Source organism: Schistocerca cancellata, chromosome 3, assembly GCF_023864275.1.
Source record: "Schistocerca cancellata isolate TAMUIC-IGC-003103 chromosome 3, iqSchCanc2.1, whole genome shotgun sequence".
Taxonomy (NCBI): Eukaryota; Metazoa; Arthropoda; class Insecta; order Orthoptera; family Acrididae; genus Schistocerca; species Schistocerca cancellata.
In genome coordinates this window covers 576,107,090-576,127,825 of record NC_064628.1, presented here as the reverse complement: position 1 = coordinate 576,127,825, position 20,736 = coordinate 576,107,090, and the positions used below count along the sequence as shown (strand labels likewise).

At 38.0% G+C, this 20,736-nt stretch overlaps 1 protein-coding gene across 3 annotated transcripts in view; it reads left to right on the top strand.

Moving 5' to 3' along the window:
• The window catches only part of LOC126175426 (tetratricopeptide repeat protein 17), a 310,821-nt gene that overhangs the window by 150,730 nt on the left and 139,355 nt on the right, over window positions 1-20,736 (top strand). For all 3 annotated transcript variants that reach the window (XR_007535560.1, XM_049922224.1, XM_049922225.1), the window contains exon 9: window positions 16,334-16,608. Coding sequence is in view for 2 of the 3 variants with exons in the window: in XM_049922224.1 (XP_049778181.1) it covers window positions 16,334-16,608 (275 nt within the window). In the remaining variant the exon portion in view is untranslated. The remainder of the gene's footprint in view (window positions 1-16,333; window positions 16,609-20,736) is intronic.

Here is a 20,736-nt window from a genome sequence, read left to right as displayed (position 1 = left end):
CCAGGAAGTTTCAGTATGAGGTATGACTGTAAAATAATGGGACTGTTGCTGTAAAATGTTTCATTTAACAAAAAAATAAATAAATAAATAAATAAATAAATTTATTATCTTCTTCTGTATATTTCCTTCTATCCGTACAAGGCTCCATGCCAATTTTCCATTGATAGAAACAGTGCTGGAAGTCTTCCACTCTGAGCTTCTTGAAGACACATGCTGCTTGTTCTTTCACAGCTTTAATGGACCAAAATTTTGTTCCTTTAATGCAGATTTGACTTGTTGGGAATAGATAAGTCACATGATGTTTGGCCAGGCGAATAAGGCAGGTGGTCTAAGACTGGGATGCTGTGCTTCGCTAGAAACCTTTTAACAGACAGTGTGGTATGAGCCAGTAAGTAGTCTCGATGCAGAACCCAAGACGGATGCAGAACACAAAACTACTTCTTCCACAGTTTGGGTAATTTTTTTCTTATTTTCTCACGGAATTGAGCAGGAACCTCAAGGTAGTAATGTTCACTAGTAGTTTGACATTCAGTAACCCAGTAAGGATACACAATTCCATGAATTTCAAAAAAGCAGTCATCTTCACTTTGAATCTTGTTTTGCTCAATCAAGCATTTTTTCACTCTCGGTGAAGTTGGGCACACCCAATGCGTGGATTGCCACTTAGTTTCTGGACGATAAAACCAAAAATCGTTACATGTTATCACTCTTTCCAAGAAATTATTATCATTTGCAGTGGTATAAAAACTGCCAGTACAAACATTTTCATGAGTTGGTTCCCTCACACTTTTCTCATGTGAAACTGGTTATATAAAATTTGTCTTACCCATTCTTTGTCAGTTCCTACAGTTTCAGCAAACAATTGAATACCCAAGCAACAGTCAGATCCAATATGACTACGTACTTTTTCAATATTTTCATTAGTTTTTTACGTTGAAGGGTATACCGAGCACGAATCACCTTCAGCGTCTTCTCGCCCATCTTAAAAAAGCTTCAATCACTTAAAAATTCGTATACATGATAAACAGTGTTTACCATACACTTCATTTAGTAAAAGATATGTTTATCTAACAGTTTTCCCATGTTTCATGTGAAACATCATTACAGTTTGTTACTTTATTATTACACTTATCATTTTTTCGGCAAAACAAAATAACAACTCTTACACAAATGAAGGCCACAGCCACACTGATTTGCCTACAGACACCACAGATGCCACATCTGACGGAGAAGAGTTCACACTTCACAGCTCTTGCTTATTTGTGTTTGGCACATGCTTACTTACTTTGTGAGAGCATTACTCCTGTCCTCATACAGTATGAGAAGAACCAATTGTGAACTACTCCTCTTATTACCTAATGGTCCAACTTCTGCAACAGTATTTTGTGATCAGCATTATTAAAAACCTTAGTTAAACCAAGGAAGATGTCTAGTGTTTGCAGCTTTTTGTTTAATCCAACACATCACAGAGAAAAGAGAATATAGCATTTACAATTGAAAAACCACGTCTGAAACCAAACTGTATGTTGAACAGTGAATTATGTGAACTGGAGTGATCAATTCCCCTTGTATATGCAACCTTTTCAGTAACTTTTGCAAACACCAATCCCACTAAAATAGGCTTCTCTCTCTCTCTCTCTCTCTCTCTCTCTCTCTCTCTCTCTTTTGTGTGTGTGTGTGTGTGTGTGTGTGTGTGTGTGTGTGTGTGTGTGTGTAAAGCTTTTCCACTATTGATTACTTTAATTGCATAAGAAACTGACCATTTCTAAAGAACAAATTACAAATGTGATTAAGCAACAGACTAACATAGGCAGTGTTTTGCATCTCCTTGCCTCTTGTGCAGTATTGTGCTGCATCCATTTTCAGAAAACTACTACAAGAATTCAAGAAATTTTAACAGTAATCTTCAATATCCCTCATATCTGTGAGAGTTGTTAGTCTTCCGCAATTTAACTATTGTCTCAATCTTCCCCTTGTCAGTATCAGGGAGGTGTATTTCAGACAGCATTCTTGGAAAGCAATTTCATAAGAAAGTTATATGACTCCCTGTAGAAACTAAGTTTTTATTTAATTCACTTTATACATCCAGAAACTGATTGTTAAAGTTGGCAGCCTCGCACCAGGCAAGATGCGCAAATTATTGTGCTCTCCTAAAGATAAGTTGTTTAGATTGTAATAACAGTTAATTTAGTAAAGATTATTCACTAAATATACACCTTAGTATGTTTTTTTTTAATATTACTATTAAAGACCTCACTCATATTATATCAGAAAATGCGAAAATATCATGAAATCGGGTTACAGTCATATTTTTGCTTGCGTTTTGGTGCAGTAAACTAACAAAATCTTGCTCAGTTGTTCATTTTTCCATTCCTGCAATTTAAGTACTGTGTAGCCTTCCTTATTAAGGTCTTATTTCCAGAAAGTAGTGTAAATTTTAAGTTGTTTAATCCAGGAACTTTGCATTAGTAGTGTAGTTACATATAGCTGTGTACAGGTCTAATTTTTTTAAATGTGTTTCCTTGTTTCTTGGTAATTTAACTGACTTATTCTTACTAAAGTATTATTTTTTCATGAGTGAAAAGTGCCTGACTAGCTGTAGAATTGTTAGTTGCCGGGTTTGGTATGATGGATACAGTAGTTTCTTTCCATTGGGATGACTGTAACTGGAGCAGAAAATTGCCGTCCTTCATGCTAAATTAGACAAGACTGGGAAAGATCTACACATGTTAAGGAGGGAGAAAGGCATAGAGAGTTGGAAACTGGCAAAAGCAAACAGAAGGAACAGGTTTAGAACTTTATCTGACAGCTTTGTGGTGAATGTGAAAAATAGGATTGGCCTTTTACCTGAGTTAGAAACTGATGAGCCTCGGTCAGATGTAGATTTAGCCAGGATACAACAAACTTCCGCCAATAAATTGAAAAGAAAGAATGTACAGAAGTCAGTAAAGAGAGAGAAAGTTTCATGGTTAGGCAGTTCTCATGCTAGAGGTGTAGGCCAATTTTTGTGAGATGCACTAGGATCAGAATACCAAGTCACCATTTTTTAAAAACCTAGTACTGAATTGGAGCAGGTGGCAGAGGATTTAGGATCACTTTGCAAAGACTTCACCAAGGGAGACACTGTGGTGTCAGTTGGTGGGCTGGACAGTAGTACTGACAGAGATGCTGTACATGGTATAGTGTGTGACCAGGTAAAGATTGCATCAGTGGTGTGACATATCAATGTTGAGTTTGTATCTGTTCTGAGGTGGTATGACAAACCTCATTGGAACTTTTCTGTCAGGAGAATTAATTTGGAGCTGGAACAGCTGCTTATGTCAGATGCAGGGTCACATATTGCCATGGTTCCTGCTGATTCTGTCAGTTGGTATGATTATACTAGGCGTGACCTTCACCTCAACTGGAAAGGGAAGGGTAAACTGGCTGGGCTTATAGCAGAAACTTTTTTTGGAGGGGGGAGGGGGGTGTCATAGTCATGAGTGGCAAGATATAGCACTTAGTGGTGCAAGAGCAGCACCTTTTTAGGTTAGAAAAGACAGAAACAAACTAAGTTTTAAGAATGGTTAGTATTGAAACAAACTCTCAGATAAAAAAAGAATTTTAAAAAATAGCATAATTGTGCCATATTGCCTCAGGCACCAGCAACTGTTTGTTAAAAAGTTTCAGCAATAAGTAGAAATTTTATGTCCAACCAATTTTATCTATCAGTCGGTGCAAAATGCCTGCTATCTTTAATGCAGCAAAATATTCAAGGACTAAAATTAATGAATAACTTATCTGCATTGATGAATTAGTCATCCAACCCAGTTGGCATAATCTGCCTCTATACTCATCATATGACCACTGGTATAGATGTGTTAAGTGTTACAGGATTTAGATTAGCATCTCACTTTTGTAGAGCAGAAAAGGAGGAAGGGAAATTGTTGCATTCACCTTGTATTGACATGAACTTAAGAACATAGTCATTCATAAACTTTGCCTAGAGCAGCATATGAAAGCATTTGTGACAGAATTAGAATTCCCTGATAAATTGTTCATAATAGTGAGTGCATGCCAAATATCTGCAGGTAAATTTAATATGTTGATAAATCACCTTGTAGCTTCACTGGGCTATTTAACAGAAAAAATATATGGTGGTTGTGTGTGATTTTAATGTAGATTTTCTTAAAAATCTTCCAGTAAGAATTACTAAGGTCAATAACACCAACATTCAACTTAATTCCTACTATAAACTTCCCAAATAGGGGGTAGATAATTGCACACAAACAGCCATGGACAATACCTTAATAGACAGGTCTAATGAATAAAATTATAGGCCTATTGTGAAACCAATAATCGGTGGGGTCTCAGAATATAACACGCACTTCCCTTTTATAAATTTTTACACTGAAGAGGCAAAGAAACTGGTATGCATGCCTATTACCATGTAGAGCCTCCAAGAGCATGCAGAGGTGCCACAACATGTCGTGGCATGGACTGGACTAATATCACAATTAGTGCTGGAGGGAATCGACATCATGAATCCTGAAGATCACTTCTGAACAGCATGTTGCAGGGCCTCCCAGATATGCTAAATAATGTTCATGTTTGGGGAGTTTGGTCGCCAGCAGAATTCTTTAAACTCAGAAGAATGTTCCTGGGGCCACTCTGGAGCAATTCTGGATGTGTGAGCTGTCACGTTGTCCTGCTGGAAATGCCCAAATCCATTGGAATTCACAGTGGACATGAATGGATGCAGATGATCAGACAGGATGCTTATGTACATGTCACCTGTCAGAGTCATATCTACCGTATTTATTCGAATCTAAGCCGCACTTTTTTTTCGGTTTTTGTAATCCAAAAAACCGCCTGCGGCTTAGAATCGAGTGCAAAGTAAGCGGAAGTTCTGAAAAATATGGTATGTGCCGCCACAACTAACTTCTGCCATCGAATATATCTGGCGCTACACAGGCATGCTTTGCAGGCACAAAGATAAATTCTGGCGCCAAAACCTCTGCGTCAGTAAAAAATTAAAAATAGGTGAAAGACAAGCTTTTTTCTCCGCCCCGAGTTTCGACCACTACATTTCCATACATTATACAACGAAGTAAATACAAATTCCGTATTGTTCACCTTCGAATGTAGCAGCATTTCAATGTACTACGAAAATCCGACTGGCAAGACTGTTTTGGATGTTTGTCAATATGGCCAACGCTACGTTCTGAATTTTTTCCTACATGTGACAACAGATGGTTGCTAATAGGAACTTTTATGAATTGTGAATCACATGCAGTATTCCCTTCACCATAAGAATAATTCGAATATAAACATTTTGCCATGCATTTGTTTCATGTTTGCTGCTATCTCATTTAAATCCTGTGTGCCTAATAAACCATGAAACTAGAGTGAGGCAACAGCAAACGCGGAAGAATATACATATCATGTCATGTTTATATTTATCTTATTCGTATGCCTAATAGTGATACAGTCAGAAATGAAGCACGGCAATTGACTAGATTTTTAAATCTACGATGACTAATTTCTGTGCAGAATGTAATGTACTAAAGAGGCATCTGCAAAGATTTTCAACGGAGAAAAATTTTCACTAAACTCTCGTTCAGAACATCTTCTATCATACGCAGTCTATTATTTGGTTCTTGTAGATCATTATCAAAGAAAGCAGCAGTGTAAGTAACAACAAATAGCAGTCTCTTCCTATTGTTTCGCTAATGAGACGATTCCTCTCTCTCTCTTTTCTTTTTTTTATTGTAAGCGGCGGCAGCGCGCACAAAAGCAAGCCATGCCGCGAGCTGCGACAGGCCGTAAACACTCATTATCAGAATGTGACAAACAATGCATGACACAGTACAGTAATGCATTTTCAGTTTATAGTGACGTAAACACCTATAACAAAGAGAACGGCACTTATCAGATCAAAGAAAAATAAGCAATCGATTCAAATTAGACGAAGCACGTGAAAAAGGAACGGTACTCGTATAAATACGGGCGGAGTGCCTGACGCATAGCAATGGCTACCTGGTAAAGCTTAACTTCTAAGCTTACGACTTTAACCAAACAATTGTAGCTGTATCGCCATTCATTCAACCTAAATTGTGTCTCATATTACAATGGACCAACTTTGTTTAGATTTGGGGGTGCGGCCTAAAACTTTTATCTCCCCTTGAATTTCGAGTCTCAAATTTCAGGTGCGGCTTAGATTCGGGAAATTTTTTTTCCTTGATTTCGAGTATCATTTTTCGGGTGCGGCTTAGATTCGAATGCGGCTTTGATTCGAGTAAATACGGCATACATATCAGGGGTCCCATATGACTCCAGCTGCACACTCCCCACACCATTTCAGAGCGCTGCCAGCTTGAACAGTCCCCTGAAGAGGTGCAGGATCCATGGATTCATGAGGTTTTCTCCATACCATACATGACCATCCGCGCATACAGTTTGAAACGAGACTCATCTGATCAGGCAACATGTTTCCAGTCAACAACAGTCCAATGTTGGTGCTGATGGGCCCAGGCAAGATGTAAAGCTTTGTGTCAAGCAGTCATCAAGGGTACACAAGTGGGCCTTCAGCTCCGGAAGCCCATATCGATGATGTTTCGTTGAATGGTTTGCATGCTGACTCTTGTTGATGGCTCAGCAATGAAATCAGCAGCAATTTGTGGAAGGGTTGCACTTCTGTCACATTGACGATTCTCTTTAGTCGTTGTTGGTCCTGTTCGTGCAGGATCTTTTTCCGGCCACAGCAATTTTGGAGATTTGATGTTTTACCAGATTCCTGATATTCCTGGTACACTCGTGATATGGTCGTATGGGAAAATACCCTCTTCATTGCTACCTCAGAGATGCTGTGTCCCATCACTCATGTGCTAACAATAACACCATGCTCAAACTCACTTAAATCTTGATAACCTGCCATTGTTGCAGCAGTAACTGATCTAACAACTGCCTGGGACACTTGTTGTCTTAAATAGGCGTTGCCTATCGCAGCACAGTATTCTGCCTGTTTACACAACTCTGTATTTGATTATGCATGCCTATTCCAGTTTCTTCAGCACTTCAATGTATATTGAACAGGATATAAAATCTATTGAATCTGAATTCTAGGAAGTAGTTAGTAAGCCAAAAATTGATTGTTTAAGGACACTTCTCAAAAACATGAAATGGAGTGATGTATACAGAACTTATGGCAAAATGGAACACTTTTATTAATATTGTCCTTAAATTATTTGAAAGCTGTTTTCCTCAAAAACTAATCCAGATTAGACCAAAGCCTACCAAGAAGCCATGGAATACTCGAGAAATAAAGGCATCATGTAAGACAAAAAGGAAACTGTATCTACTCACTAGAAAGAGTTAAAGAGTTCGATGTTTATGCTGTAGCTCATTACAAGATATACACAAAATATTAAAGCTGGTGAAACAGGCTTCAAATAAGGTGCATCACAAGGAAAAGGTAATTGCATCAGGTAACAAAATAAAGTCAAAATTGGGTATAGTGAAGGAAGAGTTTGGTAGAACCAGCATGAAGAAGACCAGATAGCATGAAGAGTAAATGGTACATTGGTAATAGATGTGTTCAGTGTTGCAAAACTTTTTAATGAATGTTTTATAACTGTTACTGAAAGGATGGTGTCATCAGGTTTAGTAGGAGATACCATGTAATATCTCAGATTGGACATTACAAATAACTTCAGTAATATAGATATGACTTTCACCAAACAGTAGAAGAAATTCAATATTTCAATGCCTGTGTTATTTTGCGTATTCATAGACGCATGCTTAACGACGTATGGAAGTTTGGGTCTGGCTGTCAGCACGAATAGCCAAATGGTGAGGAGACCGCTTGTGGTAAGCGAGTCCCGGTCTGGCACAAATTTTCATTGTCGTCCTTCCATTCTACAGCTGATGGTAGTCCTTATTCGCAGCTGTGAATTCGTTTGATGAGTAGAAGAAATGTCCACCATAAAATTTTTAAAATAAAAAAGTGCTGTTGGTTACAATAAAAATCAACAAAGTTATTTAAAGAGTGTGCTTCTGAGTTTAGCAACATTTTAAGTTAGCAGTGTAACTAGTCATTTATCATTGAAATATTATGTGGATGGTTGAAATATGTTCAAGTTAAGCTTTCAGCTAGGAAAGCAGATATATAAATTCTGTGAAATTTACATACATTTTCATTTTTGCCAGCATTCTTGAAAATATTGGAAAATTACCCTCTGACAACACATTTGGATTTTTAAAGGGCTCTGATATTGACAAGTAAACCTACCCAAGGGATACACTTCAATTTTAATTGGCTTTGAATATGCCGTAGTGCAGAGCAAAATAAGAGACAAGTATTTTTTGTAGGTGCCTGTATGGCCATTAAGAGGCTGAGAAACATCCTTGAAAAAAATTGGGTTTAATATTTATGAATGAATACTGTTGAAACGACAACAGATATAAAGAACAAACTTCAAATAAAAGTTGTATCATTTTTTATTTACATTACAATAGTGCAACTAGATTTGCTGAAAAAGTGATATTTTTTTTTTGGAAATATGAAGTACAAATTGCTGAATATGGAACAAGAAATAAAAAGTTGTTAGGTATTTCCATGTATGTATTAGATAAATTTCAAATTGCCATGGACAAATCAATACCAATACATCATCTAGATACAAAGAGATGGGCTTTACAAGTGAGGAATGATGTTAATTTATCACAGTGTTTGTTCAGGGCTTCCTCAAAATGGATGCGTAATTTTAAAGTAAAACACCAGATTGTATCAAGGAAAATTGATAAATTCATCACTCAAGTGCAAATAGTAAATAAAGAAAAATTGAGGGGAAAAGTTTAAGAATTTGTGGAGGCAGTAAAATTAAAAATTGCAATGATTGGAAAGGCCAGAGTGTATAATTCTGACCACTCATATTTCAGTTTGGAACTGCATGCAAGACAAAACATTATCCTTCAGACAAATGTCAAAAGTCAGAAATTCTAGCAGAATCCCTGAATGCCTTATCACACAGTTATACAATACAGCCCATTATACCTGCAAGCAGACATTTAATGTTCTCATCGAATAAACTTTAAAAAAAGATGGCAACAGTGTCTTGAAAGTTGGAAAATATTTACGCACAGTTGATAATATCCTTGTGTTCGCATTTATGTTTGGTAAATTTACATCAGAGTTCGTAAGGAAGTGGTTTGAACAAATTTATATACCTAATGCAAATGAAAAATCAGTCTTTTGTCTAGATTCATAGGCTGTACAAAAGGAAAAAATTAAACACCATTGATAAACATGGAAAGGAGGTGAATATTTTAATGATTCCTGCAGGAACAACCAGCATGATTAAGCCATTAGACGTCTTTTCAGCAGTGGAAAATTTCCTGAAACATTATTCAGGTTAATTATACTGTATAATTACAATATTAACTTGCATTTAAGAAATAATATTCTAAAAATTCAATTCCTCACTCATATTCAGTTTTCTTCAACCTTTTCAAATATGTACTGTACAAGAGTGGTTACATTGAACAGAAACCATGTAAATGTGAGACATTTGTTTTGCTTTAAAAACTGTGATCCTAATTCAGTTTTCTTCAACCTTTTCAAATATGCACTGTACAAGAGTGGTTACATTGAAAAGAAACCATGTAAATGTGAGACATCTGTTCACTTTTGCTTTAAAAACTGTGATCCTGCTTGTGACTCCTATTATGAAATTGCAGTTGTCTCGCACCTTTGGTGTTGAAAAAGTCCATTCAGCCTCCCTCCCTCCCTCCCTGATTTGTTTGTAGGTAATGTCTTCAAAGGAGAAGTAATTGTGCCCTGCTCATCACTGTGGACGCCACCTCCCTCTACACTAACATCCCTAATGCCCATGGCTATACTGCTATTGAACACTACCTCTCCCAACACCCAACGGATTCCAATCCAAGAACCTCCTTCCTAATCGCCATGACCAACTATATCCTCATCCACAACTACTTCTCCTTTGAAGGCGTTACCTACAAACAAACCTGGGGTACATCTTTGGGCACCCGCATGGCACCGCCCTATGCTAACCTATTCCTGGACCATCTAGAGGAATCCTTCCTAAACACCCAGAATCCTAAACCCCCATCTGTTGATGAGGGGAGGAATGGATTTCAAAAAAAAATTACTTTTTTCACAAACCCAAGTGTACAGTTGTAATGTACATTAAAAACCATAGGAATTTCATTTGAAATTTTTTTTCTTGTATGTGTTGCCATTTCAGTGGTATTCATTCAGAAATATTAAACTCAATTTCTTTCAAGGAAGTGTTTCACACCCTTAATTGCCTTATGGGCACATTAAAAAAAGAAATGTGTGTGTCTTATTTTGCTCTACACTATGACATATTCAAATCCAATCAAAGTTTAAGTGTATCCATCGGGTAGGTTTACTGGTCGGTATCAGAACCCTTTAGAAATCTGAACTCTGACTAACCGTGTTGTCAGATGATTAAGAAGCTGATTGTTTGTTACCTTTTCTGAAATTTAGCTTTAGGTGTTAGAAGGCGATCTACACATACAGTGAGAATGTATTTAATTTGTTAGACTATCAATTACAGGTTACTGCTATATTTTGTGATCTGTTAAAGGCATTTAGTTGTGTAGATCACAGTATCCTTTCAAGTAAATTAGAATATTACATTGTAATAGGATATTCTGCAAAATGGGTCAGATTGTATATATCTGACAGGAAACAGTGAGTGTCACTAGGAAAGAGACATATATTATTAAGCTATCAGGCATCACACAACTGGGAACTATTACCTGTGGTGTCTCACAAGGTTCCACCTTAAGGCCCCTTTCTTTTTTTTTTTTTCATTCAATGACCTATTGAGTTCAGTACTTTGATAAGCCAATAGGTTCAAATGAACACCATTTTTCACTTCCATTCCGCAAAGAGCTCTATGAAAAAAGCTAGATAATCTATATCCTGGTCTACGAAGCCTCAAATTGTCACATTGTTGAAGTGTTGCTCTGACATACCAATACTGTCTGTCAGATCAGCAAACAGTTCACTAACTTTAATCTCTAATACCTCTAATTCCTTGATTACTCTGATACCTGATCTTTTTTGAAGGTTGGACCCTTTGTTAGAGAGATGTCCTTTAAGCAAGGTACATATCAGGTGGCTCCAGACTAAAAAAAAGGGTGCAAGTCTAACACCATTTACTACAAGAATTTTCCCATGAGTGGTTCCACCACACGCTACTACACAATCACCTAAAAGCTTTGCCAATGTCCCCTTCCCATACTGATTGAGGTGCTGGGTGTGCCTATGATGCCCAGTCTATCAATAGACTCAACTAACACCACTGAAATGTGATCTACACCTTCCATCATCAGTGTCTTCTCAAGCCCCATGTTAATATGCCTGACAGTTGTATTAATATGAGACTGATCATGGCACTAAAACAGCTGAATGAGTTGCAGATTTGTGCCATCAGTTTGAGTAAATATCTTTCCATGTCACCACCTGTGTCATACACGCCGACCCAATCAAGATTATTCCTAGCTCCATCCACAATCACTATCTTATCCTCTTTAGCAAAATTTCTGCATAACTCCCATATGTTACAAGTCACCTGAACCAATAATGCACTAGGCTTTACAATGTTGACGACCTGTTACTCTCTCCCCCAAAACTTCCTGCATTTGTTGTCCTACACCTCTGCCATGAGAAGTACATAACAGCAGAACGTCCTCCTTTCTGTCCGAGTTTATAACTGACTTGGGTTTCTTAACTGTTGAGGTCTGCTGACTTGGGTTTTTTAACTGTTGAGGTCTGCTGCATGTTTCCTGCACCTACAGCTACAGAAGACTGCTCTACATCTACATACACACTCTGCAAGCCAGCATATGGTGCATGGCCGAAGGTTCCCTGTACCACTGCTAGTCATTTTCTTTCCTGTTCCACTCACAGATAGAACAAGGGAAAAACAATGGTCTGTGTGCCTCCATATGAGCCCTAATTCTTTGTATCTTATCTTTATGGTCCTTATGCACAATGTATGTTGCTGGCAGTAGGATCATTCTGTAGTCAGCTTCAAACGCTGGTTCTCTAAGTTTTGTCAATAGTATTCCTTGAAAAGAACATCAGCTTCTCTCTAGGGATTTCCATTTGAGTTCCTGAAGCATCACTGTAACACTTGCATGTTATTCGAACCTCCCAGTAACAAATCTAGCAGCTTACCTCTGAATTGCTTTGATGTCTTCCTGTAATCCTACTTGGTGTGGATCACAAACACTTGACCACTACTCAAAAATAGGTTGCACTAGTGTCCTATATGTGGTCTCCTTTACAGATGAACCACACTTTCCTAAAATTCTCCCAGTTAACCAAAGTCAGTCATTCTTCCCAGCCATAATCCACACATGCTTGTTCAATTTTGTACCACTTTGTAATGTTATGCACAGATATTTAAACAACATGACTGTATCAAACAGGACACTGCTATTGCTGTATCTGAATGTTAAGTGTTTGTTTTTCCTACTTATCTGCAAAACTTACATTTTTATATATTTAAAGCCAGCTGCCATTCATCACATTAACTAGAAATTTTATCTGTGTTGTCTTGTATCATCCTGCAGTCACTCATTTTTGACACCATAGCATGATCAGCAAACAACCATAGATAGATGCCCACCCTGTCCACCAGATCATTTACGTATGTAGAAAGTAGTAGCAGCTGTATCACACTTTCATGGGGCTCTCCTGACAGTACCCTCGACTTTGATGAGCACTTGCCATTGAGGGCAAAAATACTGGGTTCTATTACTTAAGTCTATGAGTGACTTACATATCTGGGAACCTATTCTGTATGCTCATACCTTCATTAACAGCCTGAAGTGGGGTACTGTGTCAAATGCATTATGGAGATCTAGAAATATGTAATCTACTCGTTGCTGTTCATCCATAGTTTGTAGAATATCACATGAGAAAAGGGCAAGCTGAGATTCACATGAGCTGTGCTTTCTAAAACTGTTATGATTCTTAGACATAAGCTTTTCAGTCCCTAGAATATTTATTATATTCAAATTGAGAATATGTTCTAAAATTCTGCAGGAAACCAATGTTAAGGATATTGTTCTATAATTTTGAGGTTCCGTTCTTTTACCCATCTTATATAAGAGCCACCTGAACATTTTTCCGATCACTTGGGACTTTGCACTTTGTGAGAGATTCACAATAAATGCAAATTAAATAAGGGGCAAGTGATATGGAGTACTACTTGTGAAACTGAATTGGGATTCCATCTGGACTTGGCGGCTCATTTGTTTTTTAACTCTTTCAATTGTTTATCTATGCCAGGAATACTTATTACTATGTCGTCCATACGGGACTCAGTACAATGGTCAAATGATGGCACTTTTTTACAATTCTCCTGTGTGAGCAATTTCTTAAACATGGAATTTAACATTTTGTCTTAAGTTTTGATATCTTCACTGCCACACCAGACTGGTCATCGAGCAAGTGGATAGAAGCCTTAGACCCACTTCGTGATTGATGATGGTAGTTGTTATATGCTGCACGCATAGATCTTTTCACAGAGCCACGAATCTCCACCAATTTTTGCAAGGCATCATTTGTGTGTTCTCTTTCAAATCGAGAGTGCCACAACCTTTGCTTCCCCAGCACTTTCCAAATTCTGTTGCTAAACCACGGTGGAACTTTAATCCATTTACCAGACAAATATTTGTCCAGAGCTCAATTTACAATTTGTTTAACCCTTTCAGACCTAAATTTTTGTAGAGGAAGGAAAATTTTTCTTTATGTGGTAATACTCTTAGGTGACTTTTTAATGATTTTATATGCAAGATTTATGCAAAAATATGTACCAATCGCCGGCCGGGATGGCCGAGCGGTTCTAGGCGCTACAGCCTGGAAACGCGAGACCGCTACGGTTGCAGGTTCGAATCCTGCCTTGGGCGTGGATGTGTGTGATGTCCTTAAGTTAGTTAGGTTTAAGTAGTTCTAAGTTGTAGAGGACTGATGACCTCAGAAGTTAAGTCCCATAGTGCTCAGAGCCATTTGAACCATGTACCCATCTTCAAAACATATTTTGTAAACTTGGCTTCATTTTATGGACTAAAATAACTAATTATGAAAAATTCTCTATTTTAATGAGTAATAACATGATCATTCAATAATTATCATACAAAATAACAATAATGATTTTCAATTAAACAGGAAAATATAGCGAACTAACCACATCTGTTTATTCTAGTGGTCATGAGCTGCTGCGCACTGCTGTATTGACTTGCTGATATTTTTGTAGTGATGTCCAAAATTTGGCACCACTTGCATATGATGAAAATACTGAACATTCACAAATGTGTACCTCAGGTTTCCATTGGAAAAAACTACTTCTGTTGCAGTGGAGACACAGTAAAAGTTAATGTACACAATTATAGCCAGAGGGTCTGAGTTGCCCCATAATTCCTCTATTTCCATCATACTGGAACTAAATGATTGCAAATTCATTGTGCAAGTGAGAAACGAACAACTGGTTATCTGCTCTTTCTAGCGGAGACATTAAACACTTAACAGTTGGTCAGATCTATTAGTGATACACCATGTGAAACAGTACGCATATATCATTCTACTAGCAACCTTTGTACCAGCTTTCAGCTCCCAAACCCCCTTCTCCCTCTTCATCCTATTTAGTTCCTCTCATGATTTTCTAACTGCACCAGGAGAGCACAGATTTTATTTTCATGCTTCTCTGTTAACTTATTTTTGCTACATATCCTGCATATCCTGCTGAAGTTTTCCCTAGAATGACCAATGGCTTCCCCACTGTAACCTCCCCCACCTCCTCCTCCCCCCCCCCCCCCCCTGTCCCCTCAAGGTAAAACTTTTACAGTTGTCAACAAAAAATAAATAAATAAATAAATCTGCAGCCACTGGTACACTCAGTGAAAACTGAATGCTACAATTGAGTGAGCTTTCCTGAAGGTTTTTTTTCACTTACTTCCCAAGAAACATTGGATGAAAACTGTTAAAATTATTAGCTGACTACAATGTACAAACAAATTTATCAGTACTTAGTTTTCAGATCCACTACAACCATTGGTTAGCACACTGGACTCGCATTCGGGAGGATGATGGTTCAATCCCGTGTCCGGCCATCCTGATTTAGGTTTTCCGTGAATTCCCTAAATCGCTCCAGTCAAATGCCGGGATGGTTCCTTTGAAAGGGCACGGCCGCTTTCCTTCCCCGTCCTTCCCTAATCCGATGAGACCGATGACCTCGCTGTCTGGTCTCCTCCACCACAACAACCCCCAACTACAACCACTATTTGCTTGCCACAAAATGTGAACACACACAACTGAGAGACTTTGATGCAAGACATAAACACACTCACATATAACAGACCTTTCGAAACAATAACATTACAAGATAGTCAAAGATGAATGTAAATCCACTAATAAATTACTTTTAGAACAAATATTATCACAAACAATTGTGTAAAAAAACTATTTGAAATGTAAACTATTTAAAATACTGGAGAGTGATTTAAATATTGTTCTGTCAACTGTACATCACACTGAAGACACTCCATGATATGATTGCTTTTGCCAGTAGTCCTGTCTCTGATGGGATAGTATAAGCCTGTGATGGAATTGGAGTAGGATGTGCTGGGCAAGTGTACCAGACAGCTCTTGAACTTGGGTCTTGCATGGTGATATGATGCATGTGTGCCACAGCTGAGAGTGGGTATGGCATAATATAATGATCTGTAGATGGGGTAGGTGGCAGGTACCACTTTGGGAGTGGTGGGAAGGATGGTGGGTAGGATATTTCCCATTTATGAGCACAATGATAAATATTTGAACCCCTGTTGAAGGATATGTCTACCTTTGAAGGTGTTAACCAAAATGGGAATTGTAGGTGTAAAATGCTTTTATATCTTAATGTCTATGTTCATTACTGTAACTTATTTTGTCATGAAGATGAAACCTACAGCCTCAAAATTGGTCACAAATGAATGAAAAACAATAAAAACAGCTAGTTGGAGATAAAATAGTAACAAAATAATAATAGCAAAAAATTAAATAGCTATTTAGCAGCTGCTGTCAGCAATTCTTGCATAATTATGAAAGCAAAAATGTTATACTTCTGGTTGTTGTAATAGTAATTAATAGTAACTATGTATATAGAATTAAGACCATCTATTTTGGAAATAAAGACATATCAGGAAATTAATACTTAAAATTACATAGTAATTTTAATATGACATAGTGTGTTGTTTCTGGATTGCTTGCACAGTCTTCAGCATAATGGAATTAAAGTACTGAATTTCACAGGTAAAACTAATCAGCAAACAAATGTCTGCAAACAGTCCAAAGACATCTTGGCAGGAATCAGATGCAGTGAGCCTTTTGAAAGATTCTCCTCCATTACGTGTTGTGGAAACACAGAAGAAGAAAAGCAAAAAAACACATTCACCATCTTCCACAGTTCCAGAGATCTTTGAAGAACAAAAAAGGTTGAGGGATAAAGATTGTGTTGCTGTTGCCGGGCACCGCATACCAATCTCTCTTCCTCCAGTGTACCTGTCTCCAGAGGCAAAGGGATTCAAGTAAGATTTTTTTCATAACCGTATCCTATTTTCTTATTTTTTAACAAAGTTAATCAGTGATTCATACTGGTAAAGTTTAGTCTAGAATTTTAAAAACAGTGATGACCTTATAATGAATAGTATAACTAGCTAATTTTCTACAGCAAAAGTTCACAGGTTTGAAGTGATGAGTCTATGTAACTGTGATTACTGACTAATAGATTAACAATGATGACCTTATAATGAATAGTACAGCCAAGTTTGTCATAACTAGTTAATTTTCTACAGCAAAAGTTCACAGGTTTGAAGTGATACGTCTATGCAACTGTGATTACTGACCAATATATTGTTGACCTTTTCCGCATGAAACTGGTCAGATAGGTTTGTTTCAAGTAGCATTTCCTGTTCCAATTTAAAATAATCATTATAAATATATGTACAAGATTTTGAGACATTCATAGTTACAGAAAAAAAGATGGAAACTTTGCTAACTTTCGGAAGAAGTGCTGGCTGGACACTAAAAGCCAGGATTGCAGTTCATTAGAGCAGGGGGACTGTTATGGGGGCTGTGTTGGATGGGATGGGTAGAGGGAGAAAAAGGTGCAGAGCAGGAGAAGCGGCTTAAAAGGAGGTAGCAAATGTGCAGGACAGGAATGTGCTAGTTACTTGTTCCCAACCCCTCCCCCTCCTCCTCCTCCTTTCCACCACTTTCTCTCCTTACCCAAGCCACTTGATACACACAGTTTAATTACACCTGTGTGTGTGTGTGTGTTTTCTGTAGTTCATCAGAGGATTTCTTCTAAAAGCTAGAAAAGTTTTTTCCCTCTTAACAATTCAACATTTCTACTATTCAGTCAGTAGTCAGGGTGTCTACGACCCGGGACAACCGGGAGATCCGGGAAAAACCCGGGATTTTTCTCATCCGGGAGAAAACCGGGAAAAACCCGGGATATTTTTAGAATTCCGGGAATTTTTCATTGTTTTAGTTTTCAGTTACATTTTTGTAATTTTGACTAGTAAGAACCGACGCACTAACAAAGGATATTACTGTATCCCGCTACTGCAGAATAATACTTCAACAATAAAACATAAACGAGAGAAAAAAACGAAAATAACTTAAATTGCAAAGGAAATGCGCCATATAAAACGATGACACAAGTGCTCATGCAAGCGTCTGCCGATTGAAAATGTGTCAAAGGCTTTAGGAAGACTATGCAGTGCTTCATAACAACAAATTGCCTCCAATGAGTGTGAAGTCGCAACTGTTTACGTTCGATTTGTTTTAGCAGTTAACGCGCGGGCTCATGCGCATGCGCAGTAGTGTCACATTTGAGTAGTAGATTCTCCCGCTTCTGTAAACAGGGATGTGGCTGTTGGCTGTGCAAGCAGTCGCAGCAAGCAGCTAGATACTTCCAGGGAAAGGGGGCGCCTAATTCATATTCTTGAGGGGAAAAAAACTTGTTTCACAAAGCACCTAGCATCCAGCGCACATTTGCCTATCAATTAGTCATATGATTTTGAAACGCTTCTCACATTTTAAGTTGATTTCTGAATGAATCATAAGCTGACTTTTGAATGCATGCATAGTGTACGTGATGTGTCTGTCAGGAGAATCCTCGTCGCATCTAGAAATAAACTTTCTACAGACAAAAGGGGACGGGGCTATACGAGCTGAGTGGAGTAAAGCCGAATGGATGAATGGCAATCGCTGTCTGATTATGTGGCTGATTGAGTGTGGGAATGATCAGCGTCGTTATAAAATGGTTCAAATGGCTCTGAGCACTATGGGACTTAACATCCGTGGTCATCAGTCCCCTAGAGCTTAGAACTACTTAAACCTAACTAACCTAAGGACATCACACACATCCATGCCCGAGGCAGGATTCAAACCTGCGACCGTAGCAGTCGCGCGGTTCCGGACTGCGCGCCTAGAACCGCTAGACCACCGCGGCCGGCTCAGCGTTGTTATAATTACTATCGAAATCCATAGATTCATACTATCAGAATGGAAATAAACGACTGACAGGAATAACAGGTGAGAAAGATTATGTATTATCTTCTCGGTGTGTCCAAGAAAATGAAGTTTTGACAGAAAATGTTTGGCCAGATCGCTAAACTAGTAAGGACCAGTAGTACAGTTCCCGGCTACCAGCCGCTTAAGTTCTATTATGGAAGTAACGCGGAAAACGTGTTGTACGAACACGTAACAACGCCTAACCGGAGAATAATTGCAGGAGAACTAAACCAGTGATTCTGGCAGGGTTAGTGAAGTTAATCGGCGAACAAATTTTGACAGTGGTAGCAATAGCTAAAGAATTGGTGATGACAGGATTGTTTGTTAGAATGAGGACGGAGAAGAAACGAGGACATCACACAAATTATGGACGAATAAGACTATTCCAAATTTATATAAAAATTTCGTAATACTAGTTTTCGATGCCATGCTAGAGAAGCTGGTGCATATGAATGAAACGTGAAACTATTTACTAACATAAAGCTTTTTGCTTGTAGTAGGCCTAATAGGCATTTGATATTGATACTTATTGGATTATATTCTGTCGTGTTATAAAAATGACCATTTGTGCCAAAACAGTCTCGTTTATTTGGTGTGTTATAAAATTACTGCCGTATTAGAAAGGCCTATTTTGTTTTATCTAGCAGACAGTGACAAAATAGACGTAATCAGATCGAGAAACCTCACCAGTCTTGGGTATTATTTGTATTAACAGCTTTTTCAGTATTAGATAACTACATTTCGATTTTCCATGTAGCAAAAAGTTTGACAAACTTTGATGAGGTAAAAGATTCTTTCACAGAAAGGAAAACATGCCATGTAAAGCTGTAGCAAGATTAGAGAGAAAAAAATGCTAGGAGCTAAGGTTTGAAGAAACGTGTAATTTCTTGCTTATCTCTTGTCAGTACTGGTTTTATATATCCTATATTTAATTTTATGACACACAAAACAGCAAGTTATTAACAAATAGGCAATGAAGAGTTCAGATTTTCCGAAGAGTTCTTGTTCTCTCGATTACAAATAATCCCATCCGCTATTAATTGCGAGATTTTTTTTAAAGAGAAACCGGCCGACTGGGAGCAGGAGAGGCACCACAGGACATTTCAATTTCCACTCTCCTGAATATAGTTTGGACGTGCAGTAGAAAAAGAGGCATGAAACTGCACTTGGGCATACTTAAGACCAAATAATATGTCTTACATTTCCTCGAATACATACGTTTTAGGTTTCAGACTTTTCATAAATATGTGCGCTACAAGATGAACATATTTTGAAAATTCGATTTTTTTTAGTATTGACCCAGTTCGCAAATGTCGTAGATCCAGGGCTGATGCGCAGAACAGTCTGAGCTATAGTGGGTAGTCTCCACGTGACCCGTGTTTACGTTCAGTGATTTTGCTGTTTCCCCTTCGTTTACTCTCACGTCAAATGAAAACAAAACGGATATACGTGTCCGGGAGCTATCAAGTGAATTAAAACACATTCACATAATTACTAAAGGCTGAAATATGTCATTAGTTTCAGATTTTATTTGATTTCCACCTTTCTGACAGTCAAGCATTAATCGCCTTGCGGAACAATGAAGTTATTTTTGTCTGTTTGCTAAAGAAATTTGACTTTTGCTAATCTTTTCCGCAGAGGCAGTCAGTGTATCTGAAACGAAATGTTTAATTCCACAGTACTGGGTAGTTTCAACTGTTCGCTGCATTTCAAGTGCACGTTTTCATTTTCTAGCACGTATGGCATTATGTCATAATAGAGAACCAAACATGATATAATACAGTACTGGTGCTCCAAGAAAATTTACATCCTGAAAACCACACTTAAAAGCTTAATATCAGGTCGGGGTCTACGGTACTTCATTGGGAATCTGGACATACGAGTGTGCCTTTAAGTATGCACTTTAAACGTGCACATTTTAATATGGTTCACGAAATTCCGATGCTTTTGCAGTATCATCTTTCATTGATGATCTTTTACACGTACGTACATACGGGCTTCCTAAGTCATGATATCTACCCAAGCGCAGTGTCGCCTGTTACCTGAGCTCTCTGGCAACTGCTGAAACGAACCTATTTATAACAGCTCACGGGAAAATAATACGATTGGTGGTTTGAAAAGCGTTACTTTCAAAG